General features: G+C 36.5%; 2 protein-coding genes across 3 annotated transcripts; both read left to right on the top strand.

The window, feature by feature from the left end:
* The first annotated feature begins 293 nt into the window (after window positions 1-293).
* On the top strand, window positions 294-19,591 carry LOC105227164 (angiopoietin-related protein 7). Of its 2 annotated transcripts, none has more exons than XM_049459247.1 (7): window positions 294-874; window positions 6,085-6,230; window positions 13,538-13,671; window positions 13,879-14,038; window positions 18,301-18,752; window positions 18,813-18,960; window positions 19,027-19,591. In XM_049459247.1, the coding sequence occupies exons 1-7, from the start codon at window positions 740-742 to the stop codon at window positions 19,181-19,183; spliced, it is 1,332 nt and encodes a 443-aa protein (XP_049315204.1). In that variant the 5' UTR covers window positions 294-739; the 3' UTR covers window positions 19,184-19,591. The 2 variants fall into 2 exon arrangements, with proteins under 2 accessions (XP_049315204.1, XP_049315203.1); XM_049459246.1 differs by having other exon boundaries at window positions 13,538-13,704.
* A 2,832-nt stretch (window positions 19,592-22,423) lies between these two features.
* On the top strand, window positions 22,424-24,518 carry LOC105227141 (endothelial lipase). Its single transcript, XM_011206353.3, has 6 exons — window positions 22,424-22,693; window positions 22,762-22,895; window positions 23,040-23,175; window positions 23,453-23,784; window positions 24,075-24,276; window positions 24,362-24,518. Exons 1-6 carry the CDS (start codon window positions 22,566-22,568, stop codon window positions 24,432-24,434), a joined length of 1,005 nt encoding a protein of 334 aa, XP_011204655.2. The 5' UTR covers window positions 22,424-22,565; the 3' UTR covers window positions 24,435-24,518.

Raw genomic sequence — 24,518 nt, 5'->3', positions numbered from 1 at the left:
GGGTTTCGTGCAGTTGGGATTCCACGGGGATTTCCTCAAACAAGTATAAACAACAGTTAATCAAAAGCAAAAGTTTCTTGGTATTGGAAAAATATTTATAATCATGCATATAAATAAGAGAGAGAAAGAGAGAAAGAGAGAAAGAGAGGCAGAGTGGGAGCTTTTTAATAATTCTCAAGACGATTCACTTCCATGTACATATGTATGCGGTCCAAGTTTCGAGTGAGTGGAAGATCAGAAAGCAGAGCGGCGCAGCAAGCCATCTATCAACTAACCAGTTTTCGGTTTTGCACTCAGTATAAACAAGGCGGTCGTTGGATGAACACACGATCTGCGGTTCTAAAGTGAAATACGCAAACAAGACACTTGGGCGCGATCGCGTCTTTTTTTCTTTCCATACGTATAATAAGCATTTCGTAATGAGCCGTTGACGTTCGGGTGCGTGTGTGTGAAGAAGATCATCAATAATATAGTATAATTATCATAAGTTTAAAAAATTTGCCTCTGTTGGAGAATCATTGAAGAAATCTCGTTTCTAAAATTTGCATAAGTTTATTAGTGGAATTAGTGGAAAAAGAATGAAAATACAAAAGAACGCGTAAAGTGATAAAAGTGTTTAAAATTCAAATACGATATTGGTCATTAAAAACTGACCAAGTCACCTTCCACCGTATAAGTTCATTTGTGCCACAATTACCTCACCGTTAGTGTACAACTACAACGAAAAAATAGCGGAAACATGCATTTCCCCAGCATCTTCTTGGCGGCTTTGTTGGCCGTGCAACTGAGCGATCGCGGCCTGTGTCAACAACTGCCACCGCAAAAATTTCAAACCCATCCGACGCGCATGAATGTAACAAACTGGAACCATAGGGTGGGTGTCATCAAAACCACATAAATATTTATTATTGCGTTAATAAAAAATCAAATGTCAATGAAAAAATTTCAATAAATAAAAAATCGCTGCCTTCAGCGAGTTGCATGCGTATAAATGCGTACATATAAAGCTTAGATTATCTTAGTATATGCATATCGGCTTCGGAGAATACTAACACGATCTTAATGACTCTCATATTATATTTACCATACTAGTTTAATAAATGAAGTAGATAACTGCCTCTTCATATTCGCATATCTAATTAAAATAGTTATACCTAAGAGTATGTGTGTATATTATTGTCGGCTGAATTCATCTTCTTGGTTCCCATATACGAAAAGAAATGTATTAGAACTTGGTTATAGCATAATGCCGTCAGGTATCCCTAGTGATACGAGTATTGGGTAGTCGAAAAGGTCTTTCGTATTTCGTCAATAGCAGTCATATAATATATATATTGAAAACGTCGATGAAATTATGGAAAAGATTGACCAGGACCATCACATAAGCAGACATGATATCGCTAAGGAACTTAACATTCATCATCAAACGGTTTTGAACCATTTAAAAAAGGCTGGCTACAAAAAGAAGCTCGATGTTTGGGTACCACATGAATTGTCTGTGAAAAATTTAATGGACCAAATTAACATCTGCGATTCTTTGTTGAAAAGAAATCGAATCATTTGTGAAGCGAATGGTAACAGGAGACGAAAAGTGGATTAAATACGACAATAATGTGCGAAAAAGGGCATAGTCCAAGCGTGGTGAAGCTCAACAAATAGTCGCAAAGCCAAGATTGACGCCTCGAAAGGTTATGCTGAGTGTTTGGTGGGCTTGGAAAGGAAGCATCCACTATGAGCTGCTCAAACCTGATCAAACGATTTATTCTACATTTTACTGTCTACAACTGATAAGATTGAAGCAACCAATCGAAAAAAACGGCCAGAACTGATCAAGAGAAAGGGCTTCGTCTTCCATCAGGACAACGCTAGACCACACACATCTTTGATGACTCGGCAAAAATTGGGAGACCTTGACTGGGAAATTTTGATGCGTCCACTATATAGCCCCGACCTTGCACCATCGGGCTATCATTTGTTTCGGTCAATACAGAACTACTTTAATGGAGTAAAGTTGGCTTCAAGAGAAGCATGTGAAAATTACTTGTCGCTGTTTTTCGTCGAAAAACCAGAAAAGTTTTACACTGATGTAATAATGTCTTTTATATCCAAGCACTTTGAACCGTCTTTTAAAATTACGGAACCATATACAATTTTTTGTGTCCATTCCTAAATATATGTACATTAGAAAAAAATAAATAATCTGTTTTTTGAAAACTCTAACTGTACGTAAACCCTTAAGGGGGTAGGGACCGAAAATCTGTTTTTTTCTGGAATTTTTCTTCCGGTAATAGGTTATGTATAATATGATGGAATTTTCACACAGAATCGGGGGTTTACTGAACAATGGCGACAGGTTGACGATGATTTGTCCTCATGGTTTCAATCTGTATACTTTTCCTTAATACTATATTGAAGGAGAAGACATGAAAAATGCAAAAATGATGAGCTTTTGACAAAAACAAAAAGACTTTTGGTTTGTTTTTTTTTGGTTCCTAATTATTGTTTAAACGTACAATTGAGAAAAAATTTTGGAAAATTCTAGTAGATACACAAACTTCTGCTGTAAAAAATTGCCATGACCATTGGTCAACTTTGCGGCCTATATGACTTCCGTCAACTCGAAAAACTTGCTTGTGAGAAAATAGCCTTTACGCTAGCCAGGCTGATAACTTATTTTATTTAACATCTCAATTCCAAATTTTTAGAACGGATTCTTGAAAAATGTATCTATCTAAATATTTAGCACAAAAGTAAAAAGTGATTATTTTTATCTCAAAAGGTAGAAACTCCTCTTAAAATGATACAATAATGATGAATGTTGAATGTTGAATGTTCTCTATAGTAAAATTTCCACAATTTCGGCGTTCTATCACAAATCTGTTAACAGCTAGAAATTGTCTTTTAAAGAGAATCTTACTGAGATTTTTCGTATTACTGGAGACACATGTAAAATATTTGTATTCATGTCGGTAAATAATATATATAAGTTAACACAATAAATCTAATGAGCAAAAGCTGTTTAAGTTCATTGTACTTGCGAAGTCAGGCTTGTAAAACAACAGAGCAAATAAAAAGTTCTCAATAAGACGCTGAAGCTCTCCCATATCGCAGTAAAACATATTACATTTATAAATATGGATGATGTATTTAGTGTATATACTAGGGTAACGCAAAAAGTAGCACTGCTGAAGAAATGACTGACTGACTCCTAAATTATCGTAATCATTTCAGCTAGGCAAAATTATATTTCCATAAAAAAACTTTATGTTGACTTTAGACTTTACATATCCTCATGGGCAAAAGTCTAACAGTGTGATATCACACGAGATTGGTGGCCAATCGACCGGGCTAAAATCTAAAATTATCTGCTTACCGAAGTGTTCTCTCAATAAATCCATTAATTGATGACATGTGTGGGAAGTGGCGCCGTCTTGTTGAAACCAAATGTCGCCGAAGTCACGAGCTTCAATTTCAGGCATCAAATAGCTGGTTATCATGGTCGCCATTGACGCTTACGTTCTCACCAGCATCATTTTTGAAGAATTATTGACCGTTGATTCCAAAACGTTATTTTTTTTGGATGAAACGGTAACTTTAGAATCTCTTCAGATCGCTCTTCGTCCTAAATGCGGCATGTTTACATACCCACTGAAAGAAGTACCTCTACTTGGATCACCTCTTATATAAGTATGACATTCCCTCCTCTCAACTTTATGTACAATGAATTTAACAATTTGGCATCAAAGGTGAAAAAGTCAGCGAAAGCTCCATTCCAGAGACTCTTATGTACGTTGAATTTGGGTCGTTGTCTCAAAAAGTATTACACTCTCTTTATTTAATACTTACAATGCGAACGTGCCTTTGAATCTACACATCTTCATACATATATGTACATATCATTTATCAACTTATATAAACTTACAGATAAATACATACATATAAGATTTAAGTACTCATGTACATGTTGTATTTGTACCTATTTATGTGATGTGAACGCTTGCATATGGCGCGCATACAGATTTTAATCATAAATCGTACCAACAAATTAATTTATGTCGAATTCTTGTTGAGCAGCTTTTATTCCGCTCAATTGATCTGGCATTGGCATTGCTGATTGTCAAGGCGTTTAATTTTTTTGCCGAATTGTTTCGTTTGCTTCAGCGCCAAGAGTACATTTCCCATTTTTTATAAGTCGGAGTCTTGTTTGTTATGCAGAAATCCATACGCATATGGTCAAATCGAATATATGTATGTAGATTGTGAATTGCTTTAAATAACTGCTAAGCGAAGATCACAAATAAATTATGTAGGCTGTATTGCTTGCACAATACTCTGCCATTCGTTATTTATAGGCATTTTGGGCGCGACATGACGAATGGGGTTAAAAGGGTCAAGTAAATGTAAATATCCGTAATATAAATTTGCTTAAAAATATACAAATATTGTACATAAATTGTGGATCTGTTGGTTAGCATAAGCAACTTTTGGTATTGCTCTTTTTGCTTTCTTCAAAAGGAAAGGAAGAAATTGGTCAGTTATGCCAAGAATCTATGGCTGCAGTTGAGGTGAAAATTATAAGGCTGTTTTTTAGACGTGTGGTTTGCAATAAACCAACACCTTCTTTGGGGTTGGTCTTTTTGACCAGTTTGGTTTGCCATTTCGTTCGCAAAATGGTTCGGTTCTCGCCCAGCAGAGTTGGTAATTCGGGCAATGATGGATCAGTTTCGCACCACATGTACGTATTCTTGTGGATAATGCGCAGTGCACAGTGCTTACTAAAGATGCTATTGCTGCTGTGGAGCAGGGTATTGAAGAACACCCGTATGAGTTCGTCAGCCATCGCTCGCAATATTGGAGCTATGCCCATTAGCTCTGTGGAAGATTTTGCAGAATGATCTTGTTTTTTTGGTCAATCCAACTCATGCTAGAATTGGAGCCAAACGAACATCAAACGCGTCGCATGGATGACTATCGATTCCGATTTTCAAAGTATTTTTTGTTCAGCGCTGAAGCTCACTTTTGGTAGAATCATATTTCTTCACAAATGAAACCGCTCATAATGTTAGTATCTATGGGGAATGTTATAGATCTACGAGTATTATTAATGACTTTTACTTCCTAAAGTAAAGAACGTTGATGTGGATCATCTTCTAAAAAGCTGACGCTACATGCCATATAAACCACGCAACAAATAATTAGGAAACTTATACTGAGCGCGTCGTGAACTTGTGGCATGGCCTCCAATATCAATCGATATCGGTTAGCCACCGCTGGACTATTTTTTGTGGGGTTATGAAAAAGGATACTCAAATAAAAATAAACAGATAACCCAAGACCAATGACGCCTTGAAAGAGAATATTCGACGCGTTATGGTGACATATGGCCCTAATTGCTGCAAAAAATGTCACTGTCGCTTGGCCGAAATCACAATGGAAAACCTTTATCTTAATAATAAAGCTAAATTGTTATACATTCTTGAAAACCACATTTCACATACATACTAGTACATGAGTGGTACAGGAGTGACAAATATCAACTATTAGAACCCATCGGAAACTGTAGGGCTTATTACATAATCCACAAGAAGAGTTTAGAAGAAATCTTTACGAAATTTATACGCTTAGGAATACAAAAATTATTTCAATATACATATTATATATATCATTTAAGGTTTTCAGAAACGTAATCATATTCCGCTGAAGGAGTTCATTAAATTTTTTCTATCCGCCTGTGCTTACACTGTTCAAGCATACAAAAATTGTTAATGCTGTAGCGTATTTAACCAAAAAATGTACGAGTTTACACTATGTAACCTGCACGACTTCATTTACAATTATGTTAAACCGTTTGTCTATTATCGATGAATACATGCCTTGACTTAAAATATTTTTATTAACTTTATTTTACTCAAAGAAAATAAGACGGAAAATGTAATAAGAATTATTTGACTCTGCTTCCAATATGAAGTAGTAAGGTATAAATATATTAGATACATATAACCGGAAAGCTATTCCAGCATTTATTAAAAAAAACAACACGAGTTAAATAATTATCAATTCTCTTTTTCTATCCCTCCATTATAGCGTTTCCGCACATCAGTAGCTGCAGAGAGATCCGATGGAATTGCTAATAATTGTAAGGACCTTCTCACAAATCTACATGATCGTGTAAGCGTTTTGGCAACACTGGATGAAGATCTGCGCAGGCGTTTGGAAAATATTGAAAACAAGTAAGTCTGCCAAAAATAGCTTAATTCAATATAAGTATGCACGAATACTGCTATAGAGAGACCAAATAAGAATCTAGAAAGTGAACCAGTTTTTGGTGTTTTATATACGAGTTTTGATTTCGATTAGCGCAGGCATTCTGTGACGTCTTTTCCAGCGTATTAGAAGTGGCAAAAGCGAGCGTGTTTTGCATTCCACAATTATTTCTTTATCGACATATTGGTAAACATACATACATGTATGAACATACTATACCTATGTAGTTATATATGCACCGTTGATGCAGTACACACATTTCAACCAATTCATTTGATGGTCAATTCAAATCGAAGTGGCTGTGAAAAGCATTCCAGAGCGTGAAGGTTCTGGGAAATACTTATTTAAATTTTAAATAATAAATGTTAATATGATCTTTACATTAGATATAAATTTTTTTCATAAAAAGATTCCTTTACAAGTTATACGCAGTTAATCATAAGCATCAAATGTACTGAGCAATCAAACAAGTACCTTATAAATTCTGTACCGTACTGTATGAAGGCTCAAGCGTTTGACTTATAACCTTTATAGCGTAAAATCTTTAAAGAAGTTGTTTTATGGAAAATCAGACTAAGGCCTTTTTTGTAGAGTGACAATATTAATACGACATTATACCAGGTGTACCGGCACGAAGCGAGCGTTAAGATACAAATGTATTGGTAGGGAACTTTTGTTGTGAACGAGTCTTAATTTTTTTTCTATTTGGTTGGCTTGAAAGCTGTCAAACATATTCAAAGACCTTACATTCATTGAACAAGCAACATCATATTTTTATTGCGACGAAAATGTCAAATTTTGTACCGAAAAGTGATAATGTGCGAAGAGCTTTAATTTTTTGTCTCCATTTGAAGGAAAGTGGTACAGAATAGCTTTGAATGCTTGTGGAGGCATTTGTGATCATGTTCTATTAGAATCACACAACAATTTCAGACCGTTTAAAAGATCCAAAAGTGTGAAAAATGGATGTCACATGAATTCAAAAAAAAAAACACTTGTAAAATTTTGCTTCAAAAGTCTGAAATAAATCAGTTTTGCATCGAATTATCACTGGTGATTAAAAATGGATTTAGTTTAAGAATACTAAGCGGAGAAAATCATAAGCTAATTCCGGACAACCATCAACATCGACTACAAAACAGTTCGATTTGATAAGAAGGCAATGCTATGTGTTTGGTGGGATTAGAAAGATGTGCTGTATCATTAGCTTCTAAAACTATGAAACACATTTGATCAATTTTAACCATGCATTGAAACAAAAATGAACAGAATGGACCAGCAGGCACGTCAAACGAATTTTGTTACATGACAATGCACCAGCACAAAGAGCAAAATCGGTTCGAGATACGATCAAAGTACTTGGCTGGGAGCTACCACTCCCACTCCGTATTCACTAGACTTGGCCCCTTGCAATTACATTATGTTTTCATCGATGGGACACAAATTCCCTGAGCAGCACTTCTATTCCTATGCAGAAGTCGAAAATTGGGTGCCTCATTGATTTGCTTCAAAAGACAAACATTTCTATTGGCATGGTATACAGAAATTGCCAGAAAGGTGGTCAAAGTATGGAAAAACCAGTGGTCATCATTATGGGTATATTTTTTTTTACTTTCTCATTCAAAATTAATTTTTCTTTTTCACAAAAATTTTCATACCGATACACTTGGTAGAATACTTTTTCATGGTTGTAGGTTTGCTCATTCAAGGTAAATTATCAAAAAATAAAATGTTCAAATTGAAAATAAAGATCTTTATTACACTTTAAAAGTCCACAAGAAAGCCTCTCCAGGTATTAGTTCTTAACGGGAAGGTCATCCGCCTTACAGTTATCTATTTTTTCAAATTATCGGATAAAAGGATTCATATTTCGCTTCCATTCATTTTTTTCCACTCTAATATATTGTATATTCATATTTTTAATAATAAACCGAAAATTTCATTTAAATTGTGGCTTGACAATCTGCAAACAATTTCGGTAATAAATTGCGAGTCTAAAATCAAAAAACCTATTTTCTATGTAATTTACTAATTTTGGATTATTATCAAGGCTGCCAAAGAGCATTCCATAGCTTTATGGTTCTAGGAAACACTAATTTAAATTTGAAGCAATAAATGTTAATAAGAAATTTTCACTGAAATGTATTGTATATACTTATATACATATGTATGTATACGTATCAAATCACTTTCTTCCAAATTTTTTAAATTTCGCGACGCCCCAAATTATTATATATTAATTTCCTAAAAACAAAATAGAAATTATTTATGTTGGCGAAATCAAAACAAACAATTTACTGATAACTTATAGGGAATCAGTGACTCATTTAACGTTTTTGCCGGCTTTTCGGCGTGTTTGTTTTACGGTGTTCTATATATGTATGTACATATATATGTATGATAATTACGCTATGTACATGGTTGAACATTTAATTTATGTACACTGAGCGTTATCATTACTTCAATTTTAAAATTCAAGAGGCAGAGCATTTAGAGACCTTCAACTTGTCAAATTAATTCACTCACAGTTAACCACATATATGCATACATATATACTATTGTTAATATGTATTTATTCGTATTACAATTTTGTCGCAATAAATTTATTCGGTAGCTGATACACACCGTGCATAGTAAATACATGACTAAGACGCCTTGAATGAAAATAATCTTTGGCGCTTGCCAGCGATTACCAGTACATAGCCGGCGTAATACCGTCAAGTCCACCACAATGCGCCCATATGTACGTAATTATCAGATTTGGAGCACACTACTGCACTTATTTACACACATACACATAACACATTAGGGTAGTTCTTTTAAATTGGAAAAAATAAATATCTGCACATTAGGGTGTTCGGTTTATCCAAGTAGTAGGGGTCGACCAAAATGGTATATATTTGTTTATTTCTTTATAAGTATAAATATAAAAAAATAAGTTGAAGTTTGATTAGCAATACGAAAAGACTTTTTCGACTACCCAATATATGAGTCTCATTTTGGTATTCTGGCAGATACAGTATACTATGTACTATACAGTATACTACACCGTATATTACTATACTGCATCTGCCAGAATACCAAAATGAGACTCCTGACTAACAGAGTCACTAAATTACTATTAGAGACATGAGACAATCATCTCAAGCAGAATACCGATATTAGTTTGTTCTGTGTGAACATTGTGTGGTGTAAATTGTGTTGGCAAAAAAATTTAAAAAAATTGACTCACCCTAATGTTAACATGAAATGCAAAAATATATCAAAATCGAACTCATTTGCACACAATAAATACACAAATAAACAAATAGTATTCGGGTGATGCGGTATAAGTCGGCAGCTGGCGCAAATCAACAAGTCGGTCAAGTTGGCAGATTGACAAATTGTGCCAACATGACTCTGTATTCAAGTACTCGTACTAAATATCTTTACGAGCATTTATGTAGTATTAGTTTTTGTTTGTAAACAAAACGGAACGCCTGACGAAAAGCGCCAAGTAAAATATTAGAAACTAGTGTTGTGTAAACTGCAGTTTAACTATTGGGTCATTCACTAAGTAATTACGTTTGATGCCAACAGCTGATCTTATTGAATTTTTTCGCAACCAACTTCGCACTTAACCGTTGCATATTTGAACTGCTGCTACTGTAGGACATTTTTTTAAAAAATTCTTAATTTTTTTAAATAGATTTAGTTTGGTGCCCTATCGTAGAAGGTAGATCGAACACAAGACGAAAATCATGTAATACAAGTCTAGGATTATTCCTTCAAAACGAAATTTGCTTCGTTGCATTAACGACTGTGATTTGCTTATAAAATCTGAAAGAATTAATCCATAATCATTGTTATTACTGTCGATGAAGTTTGTGTTGTTAACAAAATGTAAAGTGCAAGGAATGTTGGTATAAAAAGTACGAACCGGATCTAACTAGTGCGAAGGCCCATAGTTACTCAGAAAAAATTATGCTGTCTTTTTCGTTGGATTTTATAGTAATCGTTTATTTTTCCCCGATAGTACCATGTTTAATTCTGAAGTATATTGTGTTCAACTGGAAAAACTGAGCGATGCACTTAAGCAAGGATAGGCCAAAATTGATCAATAGAAAATGTATAGTGTTCAACCAGTATAATGCTTGACGTCACACATATTCGATGGGTCGCCAAATGTCTTCGAAGTTTCAATGGAATGGTCTATCACACCCACCATAGTATTCAGACTTGGCACCTTCGAACTATTACTTGTTCTTTTCTCAGCATAATTGTTTGGATGTGAGAACCTTCGCCTCAAATCAGGATGTCAAAAATTACTTGCACCAGTTTATTGCCTGCAAAGACAAATAGTTTTATGGTGATATTATGATGATATGATAAAGATGACAAAAGCTATGGATCCAAATGAAAAATATAAAATTTCATAAAATGTTTTACACAATCCCACTAAAAAGCGAAAGTACTTAGTGAACGACCCAATATTATACAACAAACGTTATTTTATTTCCGTTCGAGATAAATCAATTTTAAATACAAATTGAGTATTTAAATATAAAATTTATCAAATAAAAGCAAAAATAAGGAATATGTATTATATAAATAGTATAAATATACCTCGAATAGAGTATATTAAGTTTTCCACAAAGTCTCCAACACTCAATAGGAAACGTCGGATCAAGTATACTTATATGCAAGGGATTAAGTAAAAATAATGTAATTTTGCATTAGATTGAAGGTTTTATTTGTCATAGTAAAGATGCGATTTAGGGGAAATATGCACCGTTTTGTTCAATATTTTGTTGACATTTCAAAGGTGATCTTATTATGCGACTATTATCGAAACTCTCGTCCCTATTGACAAATAACTGAAATAGTCGATTTTCCTAAGCTACTTTTCAGCCGCAATATTGCATCAGAAAAATCATTCGCCTTATACAGGAATAGGTAGTGATGCCAAACTACGTACATATAAGGTGGATGCATAACAACCTCCCAACTAAACTTCTGGAGCTTCTGCTCGCCTCATTCTTGATGTGTGTGGCCTAGGGAACGGAACTCATCTCCTAATACCCTCTTCTTTTCTGCTTTTCTGGACGACTGCTTCCTTCAGCGGCTCCTCTTGTTGAAAATACAGATCCGGATTAAGAATTTAACCGTAGGGGAGCAACTAATGGTAGATGAACACATATGAAACCTTTTGTGATAGTCAATCCTGGCTTGGCTACCGTTTGCGCCGCCGCAACGCGATTCCACCAAGACAATTTTCGCTTGAAGTTGCCGTAGGGGAGGCACTTTTCATCACCTGTAACCACTCGCTTAAGAAATTGATCGATTTTATCTCGATTTAGGGGCCGTCATGAATTTTTTTTTACTAGACCTAAGGTAGTATGCATGACGAGCTAAGTGGATTTTTGTATGTCCGTCTGTATATAGGCTAAACAGTTCCTCAGTTTTTAGGATATATGTATGTATATTTGAAGCTTTACTTGTTCTCTCCAAGAAGCTGCTATTTGTCGGAATATTGCCAAAGATGGCGCTACAATCTTTGATCAAACTACCAGAACATAATATTTTGCATTATGTGGTAGAATGACAACGATATACGGTGTAACATGGCAATAACTATAGCATATTACTCGCTGGCACTTTTTCCAGCAAATTAATAACCAATAAAACGCTTATACATTTGTGTAGAATATAAAAACTAACCACAATTGCACTGGTTAAATATTCTGAAACCAATTAATATTGGCAATAAAATTGTTATTACAGCCCTCCAGCCATTGTCATTGAGAAAAAGTCATAAAAAATCATATTTATGGAAATTACTGACTTTGCACATTTAATTTAAAATATTTTATGTACGTAAAATATTTCGGTATGTACCGCATTGAGTTGCATAAACTCTCTAAAACATCATTCGGGATAAAGTGAAATAAACTGTTTGAATTAACCTACTTTTTTACTTTATTTATGTTATGAGTAGAGTACGCTCTGTAATATTCATTGAGATAACTCAAAGATTGACTGATATATCCCATATAAAGTTACCCGGAAGTTCAACAATCTGTATATTATATTAGGTATATTGGGGGCTCAGAGAAGTATTGATCCGATTCAATCCATTTTTGATACACAGAGTTACTATTGTCATTCTCTGCAAATTTCAATTGTATATCTCTCATCTGCTCAAATAAAGCCATCTCATACCATCTCGGAGGTAAGACTTAATGTTTCTGGCATATTTAGTTATTGATTTATTGCGCTTTTAGTAGTTTTTAACAGTACCATTATATATATTTTTTCACTGACGAAAATTAATGCTGTTTGCATAATAGCTTGCAGTCTTCTATTCATGGAATCCAGTAAGATCGAGAGATATATATTTCCATATTTTTGAAAATTATTTTTGCTATTAACTTTGCGTTCTCGTTAATTCGTTACCATATAGGCCTATGTAATCTTTGGAATATCGTTTCAGTACATTTCTCTTCCATAAGTATAGCTTATTTCGTGGTTATGTCCTCTAAAATCGGGTAAAAGCAAGTGTTTCCGAACAGTATGAGGGTCGAGTTTTGCAATGTTAGCTTCCTCCATCTCCGTGGTGGCTCATAGCGGATATTTTCAGGAGCACCTTGATACTCCAAAGCAATTTTACTTTTAGACTGGGTCGTTCAAATTTTTTTGTGTCTTCCAATACGAACAAGTCTTCCAACGCCAGAATTTCAGCAATAATGTATTGAACAATGGTATGTGTATTTTGGAAAATTTTGCTTAGTGCTTTTGTTCTCTTGCCAACATTTGCTTAACAGAGCCTGTAAATCTTGATGTGTTTGTTTATTCAGCATTTTTTCTTCAAAGACTACAGCCGCACAAAAGAAATTCGCTTACCAAATAATACATTTTGGCCATACGTAAATAAGACAAAAAAAAATAACAATACCTACTTGATAACTGCGTACAAAGTGTTGCCAACGTAGGAGAACACGTTTTTTTTAGTGATCAAAAACCAGATATTTTAATTTTTTAAGATGGTTAAAATCAAAATTGTGTTTTGATGATTTTTTTTTATAAAATTGAGAAAATACATAAGATTTTAATTTCATATAGTCTTTGTTGCAGCTTAAAAGCTGAAATAGTTTAAGAGAAAAGTCGCTGCAAATTTAAAACATTTCTCTGTGTAAGTTTTTTTTTTTTTGGTTCACAGTATGTCTTTAATGTTTTCTTCAATTAATTTTTAAGCTTTCATTAACTCACAAACTGATTATATTTTCTCTCACAGGATGGGTCAATTCGAAACAAATAACATGGGTCGATTAGATTCCCTGGCTGTGCAGCAAACCGACTTCCTCAAGCGGCTCGACACACTCGACTACATGGAACGCCAGACGAAGCGCAACATTGATGAATTGAAAGGTGACTTGAACCAAGAGAGAAAAAAGGAAGAAGGTCAGAATCGGCAGTTTAAAGTTTGAAACAATACACATATTCTGCTTTGTAAAATAAACCGTTGCTTTGCTTTATGATTATGCCAAACGTTTGATTTGCTAGTTGTTGTTGCTCTTAGCTACTTGTCATAAATGAATTAACAATTGTATTGTTTTTTTCTTCAATTATTTGCAGCAATCGTTTTGCGTACCGCACGGGAGACCACTGACCGCCTGCCACAGATGGTCTCAAATGATGTCAAACTTGATTCTTTGGGCACTTTATTGCTTTCGACGCGCTCAGCTGTCAACGAATTAAATAACCAACTCGAAACGAATATTAGTAAATTGTCAAAGTGAGTATAATCACACGGGTGCATATTTTAATTGTAATTATACGAGTAGTGATTGTACATTCTGAAGTGTACAACTTAAATGCTTTGACGACCTTTAAGCCGCCGCTGAAGCTTAAATACACCTTAGGCCTTAGAGACGCGCGTCTAATTTATACGTAAGACTTGTAGATATGTTTGTGTGTAGTTGAATAATAGTGATGTGACGGCTGATGCGCGGAATGACAGTTTATTGTTGCAATATCGCAAAATATATTGCTGATGCGCTTTATTGCTGGGTTTAAACCCTCGAAACATGTTGCACAAGTTTGCCTAACGATCGTTAGCAACAGTATAAAGGTCGAGTTATTTGAAAATACATATGTATGTGTGTGCGTAGACCAAGGTATTGTAAAATGTTGCATACTATTGTCACTTATGGAGTGGTTGCTTGTGCATCGAAAGAAACGTAGTCTTCTTTAGGCCTTTAACTATCGAAGCTGCAAAGACTCGCCTGCTGGAACTCACACCGCTGCATCTAGTGATCAAACAGGCAGCGAAGGCAGGAGTAGTGTCAACCTACTACTAAGGAGCAGCATTATCCAGTGGTACACTGACGGCTCGAAAACCCCGAAAGCCATTGATGCAGGCATTGCCGGACCGCATACCAAACCATCCATACCAAAAATATGTTTTCCCAGCATCTTTCAAGCATAAGTGTGTACAAATCAATCTCCATCGCAACCAGTGTACCGCTTTCTTCTTCTTCTTTACTGGCGTAGACACCGCTTACGCGATTATAGCCGAGTCAACAATAGCGCGCCAGTCGTTTCTTCTCTTCGCTACGTGGCGCCAATTGGATATTCCAAGCGAAGCCAGGTCCTTCTCCACTTGGTCCTTCCAACGGAGTGGAGGTCTTCCTCTTCCTCTGCTTCCCCCGGCGGGTACAGCGTCGAATACTTTCAGAGCTGGAGTGTTTTCGTCCATTCGGACAACATGACCTAGCCAGCGTAGCCGCTGTCTTTTAATTCGCTGAACTATGTCAATGTCGCCGTATATCTCGTACAGCTCATCGTTCCATCGAATGCGATATTCGCCGTGGCCAACGCGCAAAGGACCATAAATCTTTCGCAGAACTTTTCTCTCGAAAACTCGCAACGTCGACTCATCAGATGTTGTCATCGTCCAAGCCTCTGCACCATATAACAGGACGGGTATTATGAGTGACTTATAGAGTTTGGTTTTTGTTCGTCGAGAGAGGACTTTGCTTCTCAATTGCCTACTTAGTCCGAAGTAGCACCTGTTTGGCAAGAGTTATCCTGCGTTGGATTTCAAAGCTGACATTGTTGGTGGTGTTTACGCTGGTTCCAAGATAGACGAAATTATCTACAACTTCAAAGTTATGACTGTCAACAGTGACGTGAGTGCCAAGTCGCGAGTGCGACGACTGTTTGTTTGATGACAGGAGATATTTCGTCTTGCCCTCGTTCACTGCCAGACCCATTTGCGTTGCTTCCTTGTTCAGTCTGGAGAAAGCAGAACTAACGGCGCGGGTGTTGAGACCGATGATATCAATATCATCGGCATACGCCAGCAGCTGTACACTCTTATAAAAGATTGTACCTGCTCGATTAAGTTCTGCAGCTCGAACTATTTTCTCCAGCAGCAGATTGAAGAAATCGCACGATAGGGAGTCGCCTTGTCTGAAACCTCGTTTGGTATCGAACGGCTCGGAGAGGTCCTTCCCGATCCTGACGGAGCTTTTGGTCCCGCTCAATGTCAGTTTTACACAGCCGTATTAGTTTTGCGGGGATACCAAATTCAGACATTGCGGCATAAAGGCAGCTCCTTTTCGTACTGTCGAAAGCAGCTTTAAAATCGACGAAGAGGTGATGTGTGTCGATTCTCCTTTCACGGGTCTTTTCCAAGATTTGGCGCATGGTGAATATCTGGTCGGTTTGTTGATTTACCAGGTCTGAAGCCACACTGATAAGGTCCAATCAGTTTGTTGACGGTGGGCTTTAATCTTTCACACAATACGCTCGATAGAACCTTATACGCGATATTAAGGAGGCTAATCCCACGGTAGTTGGCGCAGATTGTGGGGTCTCCTTTTTTATGGATTGGGCATAGCACACTTAAATTCCAATCGTTGGGCATGCTTTCGTCCGACCATATTTTACAAAGAAGCTGATGCATGCTCCTTATCAGTTCTTCGCCGCCGTGTTTGAATAGCTCGGCTGGCAATCCATCCGCCCCCGCCGCTTTGTTGTTCTTCAGACGGGTAATTGCTATTCGAACTTCTTCTTGGTCGGGCAATGGAACGTCTGCTCCATCGTCATTGATTGGGGAATCGGGTTCGTCTTCTCCTGGCGTTGTGTGTTCACTGCCATTCAGCAGGCTGGAGAAGTGTTCCCTCCATAATTCAAGTATGCTTTACTCAGCGATAATCAAATGGCAAATAAAAGCGATCTCAGCTTATGAAGTTAAATCCACTATTAGTGGAGGAGTGTATAGGAAGGCTGAACGGTCTATCAGTGTACACCTGATCTGGGTGCTGGTGCATAAAGGGGTGGCCGGCAATGAGCTGGTCGGAGAATTAGCCCGCTCTGCGGCGGTTTCCTGGAGGATGAGTCCAGAACCATGCATTGCGGTAGGGTCCCACACCATACATAAAGGAGATGCTCCGCATGGAGATGAGGGTGGGGAGAGCATGACACTGTCAGCAGACAACAAAACTGCGCCACGTCAAGTTAGTCCTAGGAGGTTGGCACCCAGCAAAGTTTAGATCAACCTTCCCCCCAGATAAATTTCGTCTCCGTTTCGCGCTCTACACTGGGCACTGCAGACTCAAGAAAACTTGTCCAACATGGGCAAAGTGTCTTGCGCAAACTGTTTTGTGATATGGGAGAAAGCACAGTGGACCATAAGTTGGTGAGCAAAACTTCAGTTAAATTCTGTCTATGTGTCAATATCAAAATGTTCAGACTGACTTTGAAATATCTGATTGTACTTAAGTATGTTTGTTGATCTTTCATTGAAACCAAAAATTTAAATTAAAGTGAGTGATGACTCCAAGAAACTTATTAACCACTTCCTTATGTTAAAAAAAAGGTAGGAATCGGATTAAAGGTTCAGATATAACGCAGCACAAATCCCTACACATGTAACGAGTTTTCATCCACCAATCGAAGAATGTCTCGTACAACAATCTCTATATATTTTAAACGACCTAAACTCTTAATATTTGCCTTAATATTTTCGAGACTACTGTTTGCTCGCTTCCGCCTGAAGTTAGACCTTCCTTACTTCTTAATTTTGTAAGCAAATTTATTGAAATATGTTTCGGTCGTGATGCGATTTCTTTTTAGTCACCTTCAATGGCAATTAAAATTACTGACACTTTAGAAGGAATTTAGCTTTCTTATTGCATAATCATACTCACCTGAAAGATTTGAAATTAGAATTGCCTTGCATATAATATAAACTATTTATTAGGAAAAAAATGATGATTTACTTTGGGGATTATGTTATATTAGCCAACTTCGATTCACCACCTCTGCTCTCCTATCAAAAATTTTAAATTTTCTGTGAACTGTAACGAAGTTAGCGAGTAAAATCAATACAAGAGAATATGCCGAAACCAAACTAAGTTGTAGAACCGCATTTTTCAATACTACCAAGTTTTGTATAACAGATTTTAGACCAGTTTTGCAATATCGATTGCTTAAAGCGCGCTACTTTTGAACGCTTGGCAACTCAAAGACAGGTATTTCAACACTAATCACAGAATTATTATCATGTCTAAATATTGTAGAGTGCTTTTTGAGAGGTCATAAGACTATTGTAGGTTATAATTATCACCTTGTTGTAGAAAATATTTATATAAATGGGATGATGCTCATCACCAACGCGTTTCAACAGTGCCAGTATGCGCTACACAAAATCTTAAGTTATACGATTCATCGTATTCATCGAACGTCTTAAAATGATGTACAATGTAGAAATCGGTTTGTAGAACTAGTTAGTTAGGCATAATGTTTTAATTTCGAATATTCCTGAAATAAAATCAAGATGATTTAACATTTCAATAAATTAATTAGAAATATACTAAATGAACTTCGATGCTAAAAAGTCGTTAAAAAACCAATCTTCCTACCATTCTTTTAAATTCTAATAAATTTATATAAATATGTAAAGAAAGTTATCTTTGCATATTCTATTAAACCTCATTCCAAACAATATTACATTTCTTTAATGAAAAATTTCCTTAAATCTACATCTAGCATGGTGGCACGCGGCTTTAAACATGCGCGACGCAACAATCGTCAACCGACAAATTTCTACGACACCCGACAGCCGACAGAGCCGCTCGTCACCAGCTGTGCACAAGACGTTCCCACGTCCAATGGTATTTTGCGTCTGCAACTCACACCCGAATCCGATCCCTTCTATGTACGTTGCGACGATGAGCTGTTTGGTGGCGGCTGGACACTCATACAGAATCGTTTCAATGGCAAATTGAACTTCTATCGCGGCTGGCTCGAGTACCAAACTGGATTCGGCAATATAGGTGGCGAGTTTTTCATCGGCCTTGATAAGCTACACGCTCTCACTTCGTCAGCGGTGCATGAGCTTTTGATTATGTTGCAGGATTTCGAAGGCAACTCCCGTTATGCACGTTATAATTTATTTGCCATCGGCAACGAGAAGGAGGACTATGCGCTCAATTTGTTAGGTAAGAGAGCGTTTGGATAAATTGTGCAAATAGTTTTAATATTAATGTCTAATATTTCAGGTGAATATGAAGGTGATGCTGGCGACTCCTTAACCTATCATGCTGGCAGCAAATTCTCCACCTTCGACAATGACAATGACGGCTGTGTTGATTGCAGTTGTGCTCAGTCGCGAAACGGTGCTTGGTGGTACAACTGGTGTGACATGAGGTAATGAATGATATTCGGTGATTACAATGTGAAGGCATATTTTCAATAATCTCCTTTCATTAACAGCAACTTGAATGGCAAATATTTCGAGGAAAATTACAACAACACGCCTCTGTACCAAGGCATGTATTGGGACGGATTTAGGGGACCCTCTTATTCATTGAGAGCTGTGCGCATGATGATACGTCCAGTGAACACTGACGGTGATTTGCAGAGCAAGTAGTTTATATAATTAAAATAGGAATTAATTACCTAGCTGTATGTGTACATTCACTGCATAATTGTACTCAGGCTCTCTAACTTACGGGTGCTTGTACTTTTGCCATTTACGATTACTATATTTTAATATGGTATTGTGTTCAAAGTCTCGCTCGTATGAAAATAAAAGAAAAGTTTCTAAATGTTGCCTTATCGTCACAAAATATACTCAAAACGAGACTCAGTGTTAACTATTTTAATTAGATTACATCCATGTATATATGTATTGATGTACAACAAACCTACATAAATTTGTATCAAGAGATAATTTAATTTACATTTGTAAATTTTAATTTTGTAACTGTATTTTAAATAAAACGTATAATGCCATGTTGTAAAGATTGAATTTCAATAAAATCATTGAAAGTTTAAATATATCCGTAATATTTACTTATGTATATCACAACCTTACTATCATTGTCCTTTCAATAATTTTTTCGATTTATGGAAATTTCTTCAAACTTATGTTCGAGATTCAAACCAATCTAAGATGCTGTAAAACTGTGTGGTGTTTTTTGATAACAAATTAGAATTTTAAACAAGTAAGAAAGATCTAATTTCGGTTTTAACCGAATAGCTTATACTCTTCCAACTTGTAAGGATCAACGCCGGGGAGATACCTTCAGTTGCAAAAGTTTGTAAGTTTGAGGTCTGGGGGAAGTTTTCCAAATGCGGAAAATTTTGATTGTTTACATACCCATTGTGCCAGAAATGAGTTTTATCGCTGAACAAAATTTGAGTCAAATCCTAAAAACTTCTTGGAACTTTTTAAGAGCCCATAAAGCGAAGCCATGTCGCTTGGGAAGCGTTGAGCTGTTTCACTTCTTGCACAAGCTGTACTTTGTATGCTTTCAATTTAAGATCTCGACGTAAAATGCACCAATCGTTCCTTACTTCAGTTTGAGTTGCTGCGATCACCGCTCCACGGTATACATGTACACTCTCAGCTACGGCTGCTTTTTTCCTTCACTGCGTGTTGGACCAATTCCTATATGGACCAATATCCAATAATGAATGCTAGGACTCAAGATGGGGAGTGGCGAATAGTAGTAGCCGATTATGTTGACCATAAGTTGAGCGTAGCGCGTGGAACACATTCTTTACAGAACGTGAATTTTCGTAATAAAATTGTTAAAGTTTTGTGTACGTTGTTCAGGCGGAAGTCAATCAATACTGAAAAAATAACATGACAGCTACAAACGACTCACTCGTGATCTGTCAAAGAAAGGTTATTAAGTAGTCCCACTAGGATCACCCGTTATTATTAAGAAACGTTTATCTCTTAATTTCTATAATATATCTCACAGATTGACCAAATTTTTTTGATAAAAAGCCCGCAATTGGAGCTTTGATTAACTTATTCGGCAAGAGACTTAAATAGTTTTGGTCCGATTGTGACAATTTTTGGTCACATAGTAGCCTACATTCAATATTTTGATCATATTTTATCCAGTTTTGGTATTACGACATATCATTAGCAGAAAGCTGTTTAAATAACCCCAAATATTGACCCAAATATGGCAGAAGTTCGAAAATAGTTATATAAGGTATAATGGCGCAAAGGAAAAAATTAACAATGTTCTACCCATTTTTTGCATAAATGAAAGCTGTCAACACAATATTCTTACCGAATTTCAATACTAGACTTCATAGATTGACTGATATGGGGCACATATAAAATTTAATTGAAATTGGTCTCTTAATTTCTGAAGAAGTTCGAATAGCAGTTACGCGTCTGAAGAACAACAAAGCGGTGGGGCCGATGGATTGCCGGCCGAGCTATTTAAATACGATGGCGAAGAAATGATAAGGAACATGCATCAGCTTCTTTGTGGAATATGGGCGGACGAAAGCATTCCCGGCCAATCCACAAAAAGGGAGACCTCGAAATCTGCATTGTGGGACAATTCTTCTCAACATCGCATATACGGTTCTATCGAGCGTATTGTGTGAAAGGTTAAAGCCCACAGTCAACAAACTGATTGGAACTTATCAGTGTGGCTTTAGACTTGGAAAACTAACAACCGACCAGATATTCACCATGCGCCAAATTTTGGAAAAGACCCGTGAAAAGAGAATCGACACACACCAACTTTTCGTTGATTTTCAAGCTGCTTTTGACGGCACGAAAAGGATTCGCCTTTATGCCGCGATGTCTGAATTTGGTATCCCCACAAAGCTAATACGGCTGTGTAAATTGGCGTTGAGCAATACCAAACGCTCCGTCAGAGCCGGGAAGGACTTTTCCGAGCAGTTCGATATGAAACGTTGTTTCATACAAAGAGACTACTTATCGTGCGACTTTTTCAATCTACTGTTGGAAAAAGCAATTCGAGCTGCAGAGCTTAAACGCCGATGATATTGATATCATTGGCCCCAACAACCACGCCGTTAGTTCTGCTTTCTCCAGAATGCGAAGCAAGCAGTCGTCGCACTCGCGATTTGACAATGTTGATAGTCATAACTTCGAAGTTTTAGATAATTTTGCTTGGAACTACTATTAACACCAACAACAATGTCAACCTCGAAATCCAATGCAGAATAACTCTTGCCAACAGGTGCTACTTCGGACCAAGTAGGCAATTGAGAAGTAAAGTTCTCTCTCGACGAATAAAGACCAAACTTTATAAGTCACGAATTATTTCTGCGCTGGCGCGCTGTTGTAACCTTTGCTATAACCGTGTAGGCGGTATCCAAGCCAATAACAAAGAAGAAGAATTAAGCGAATACACTAAATGAAAATACATAAGATTACATATTTATATTTTTTCGACATAACTACTATATGTTGGTGAATGGTCTCAAGAATTAGTAAAATGGGTTCAATCGTCCTACTAGTTCCCATATACTAACTAGCTTTCATATTATGTTTTCTTATTGTAACTAGATTTGTTAATAAATATGAATGAAGTCGGTTCACGCCTTTCCCTAGAACTATCTAACATACGTATGATATAGTATTGCTTTTAGTATTACTTAATAGCGTGCCGAAAGTGCTGTAACTAGGAAATGCTTACGCAAATGCTCAATAAACTACGTAAACCATGAACATCTAGGTAAGTGCTTACATATTTGTGATGCGATCAAATCTACACGCATTGGAAATTATCAGTAATTGCCATAAGTTTATCGTACCTGTATTAAAAATAATGTGAAACATGCAATAGAAGAAATTACTTCTAAGCCAGCACAGATAAATATGAGGCTTTGCTTAGGTTTAGATGCAGATAAAACTCAAGGCGACTGAAAAGCGGACGCTAAAAAGCCTTCAGCATCTTAAGTATAAAACTAGAATATAAAAACGTGAATTTAAACATTAAAAAAAGTTAAAATATTTTAATTTCGAAATGTTTTTTGTGAGATTAATACTACTCACCATTTTGCACACGAGCTTTACCAAACATGTCCAAGTCACGGCATTCGGTCACAACTTAGATGAGCTTGTATCGAAGGCTAATATCTACTACCAACAAGAGTGTGTATTTTATTGTTTTTAATGTTTGTAATCCTTTTGTTAAGGTTATAAAATTTCTGGTTATTTAGAGCGGCGTCTGGGGGAAACGGTGAGCTTCTACTCAGTGAAGTGGCAGAGCTACCATCGAAAAATGACATTAAACTAATTATACATGGATTTACAAGTAGTCGATTTCATTTCTCCATTACGCCGCTCAGAAACGGTAAATTATGGTTTTGAAAAAGTTCGAAAACATTTTCGAAAGCAAGTTCGAAAGTTGCTATAGTGTTATGAAGTTTTGTTGAAATATCTTTCTTAAATTATTATCACAACAATGAAGCATTTTACAACAAAATCTCGTTTACAGCTTATCTCGCTAAAGGCAAGGATAATGTTCTGCTTGCTGATTGGTCAGATGCTGCTGCTCTGGATTATCCTACCGCGCGTAAAGCCATTGGACAAGTAGCGAGGCATTTTGGCAAACAATTGAAAGATTTTCTTGAGTAAGTAAAAGTGCTGTTATTTTCAATTTTAGTAAATTATTCATGCTTTTTAGACATAACCGCCAATGATGAGAGCATTATTTAATATTTAAAAGTATTAAGCCCTCTTTATTATAAAAATCCATTATTTTTTTTTTCAATATTAAGCAGTAAACCTTATTTTTAGGCCGACTTCCAAACTTATTTTACATATTAAATATTAATCTGTCACATATTTGCTGTTCAGTGCAAAAATGTTCAACCCTAATGCTTGCTGTATTTTCTCTTCCTTGGACAGCAAGCACGAGATTGCTGCCGCTGACGTTCACATCATCGGCCATAGCTTGGGTGCGCACATCGCTGGCAATATTGGTGACTTCTTCAATGGCAGCCTTGGTCGTGTGACCGGTTTGGATCCAGCTTTACCACTCTTTACTGCACTCTCCACAGATAGCTTACATGCCACCGCGGCACAGTTCGTCGATGTCATACATACTGACTTTCCGGTATTTGGTGACGGAACTCCGCGTGGTGATATCGATTTCTATCCGAATTTCGGCACCGCACCACAACCCGGCTGCGCTGACATGGATGTACTCTTGATCGCTAAGCAATTGTTGTTCGAACAGTGTAAGTACACACATACACTTGCATAACACATAAGCAACTACGGTAATTATTATTACATATATATGTACGATGCGCTCACGGCACTTCAATCCTTCTGAAACATTATTTCTTTTCATTTGTGTTCGTATACTATATCGCACTATAATGTATGGAACTATAAAGATGGGGAAAAATATGTTTCTTAAAATTGTGAAGGTTTCAAAATTATCAAAAGTTCAGCACCCTGTAGAATGGCTAAAAAGTGTTTTCTATATTTTCGCTATTTGCTCAAACGCTTTTATACTCCACAGATAGCTGTAGCCATAATCGCGCCGTTTTCCTTTACGCCGAATCTATTGGGCAACCGAAGAGTTTTCCCGCGATTTCCTGTACTTTGAATGGCATAAAAATGTTGAATACGAACAATTGCCGCAAGAAAGTGAAAACTGCTGCCTTGAAAGGAGAAATGGATGACGGTGAGGTGGTTTTTATGGGCGAAGACGTATCGAGAAGGTGAGAATGATTGTTGAAACCCTATGCTTTAACTACAAATATATTATCTATCTATTTCTTTATTTTGTGTATTTTAATTTGTTAGTGCTGCCGGTTTCTATTATCTGCCAACGAATGATGCACCACCCTATGGTATGGGTGTAAACACAAAATTCTAACTGCAGATGTCGCAAGCTTTTGTGGAGTGTGTCTCTGCTACATTGTATAACTAAGTATGTAACTAAAATCGATATTCTACAGAA

The sequence above is a fragment of the Bactrocera dorsalis genome, chromosome 5, assembly GCF_023373825.1.
Source record: "Bactrocera dorsalis isolate Fly_Bdor chromosome 5, ASM2337382v1, whole genome shotgun sequence".
Taxonomy (NCBI): Eukaryota; Metazoa; Arthropoda; class Insecta; order Diptera; family Tephritidae; genus Bactrocera; species Bactrocera dorsalis.
The sequence above is the reverse complement of the archived record's forward strand: the minus strand, read 5'-3'. Positions and strand labels throughout refer to the sequence as shown.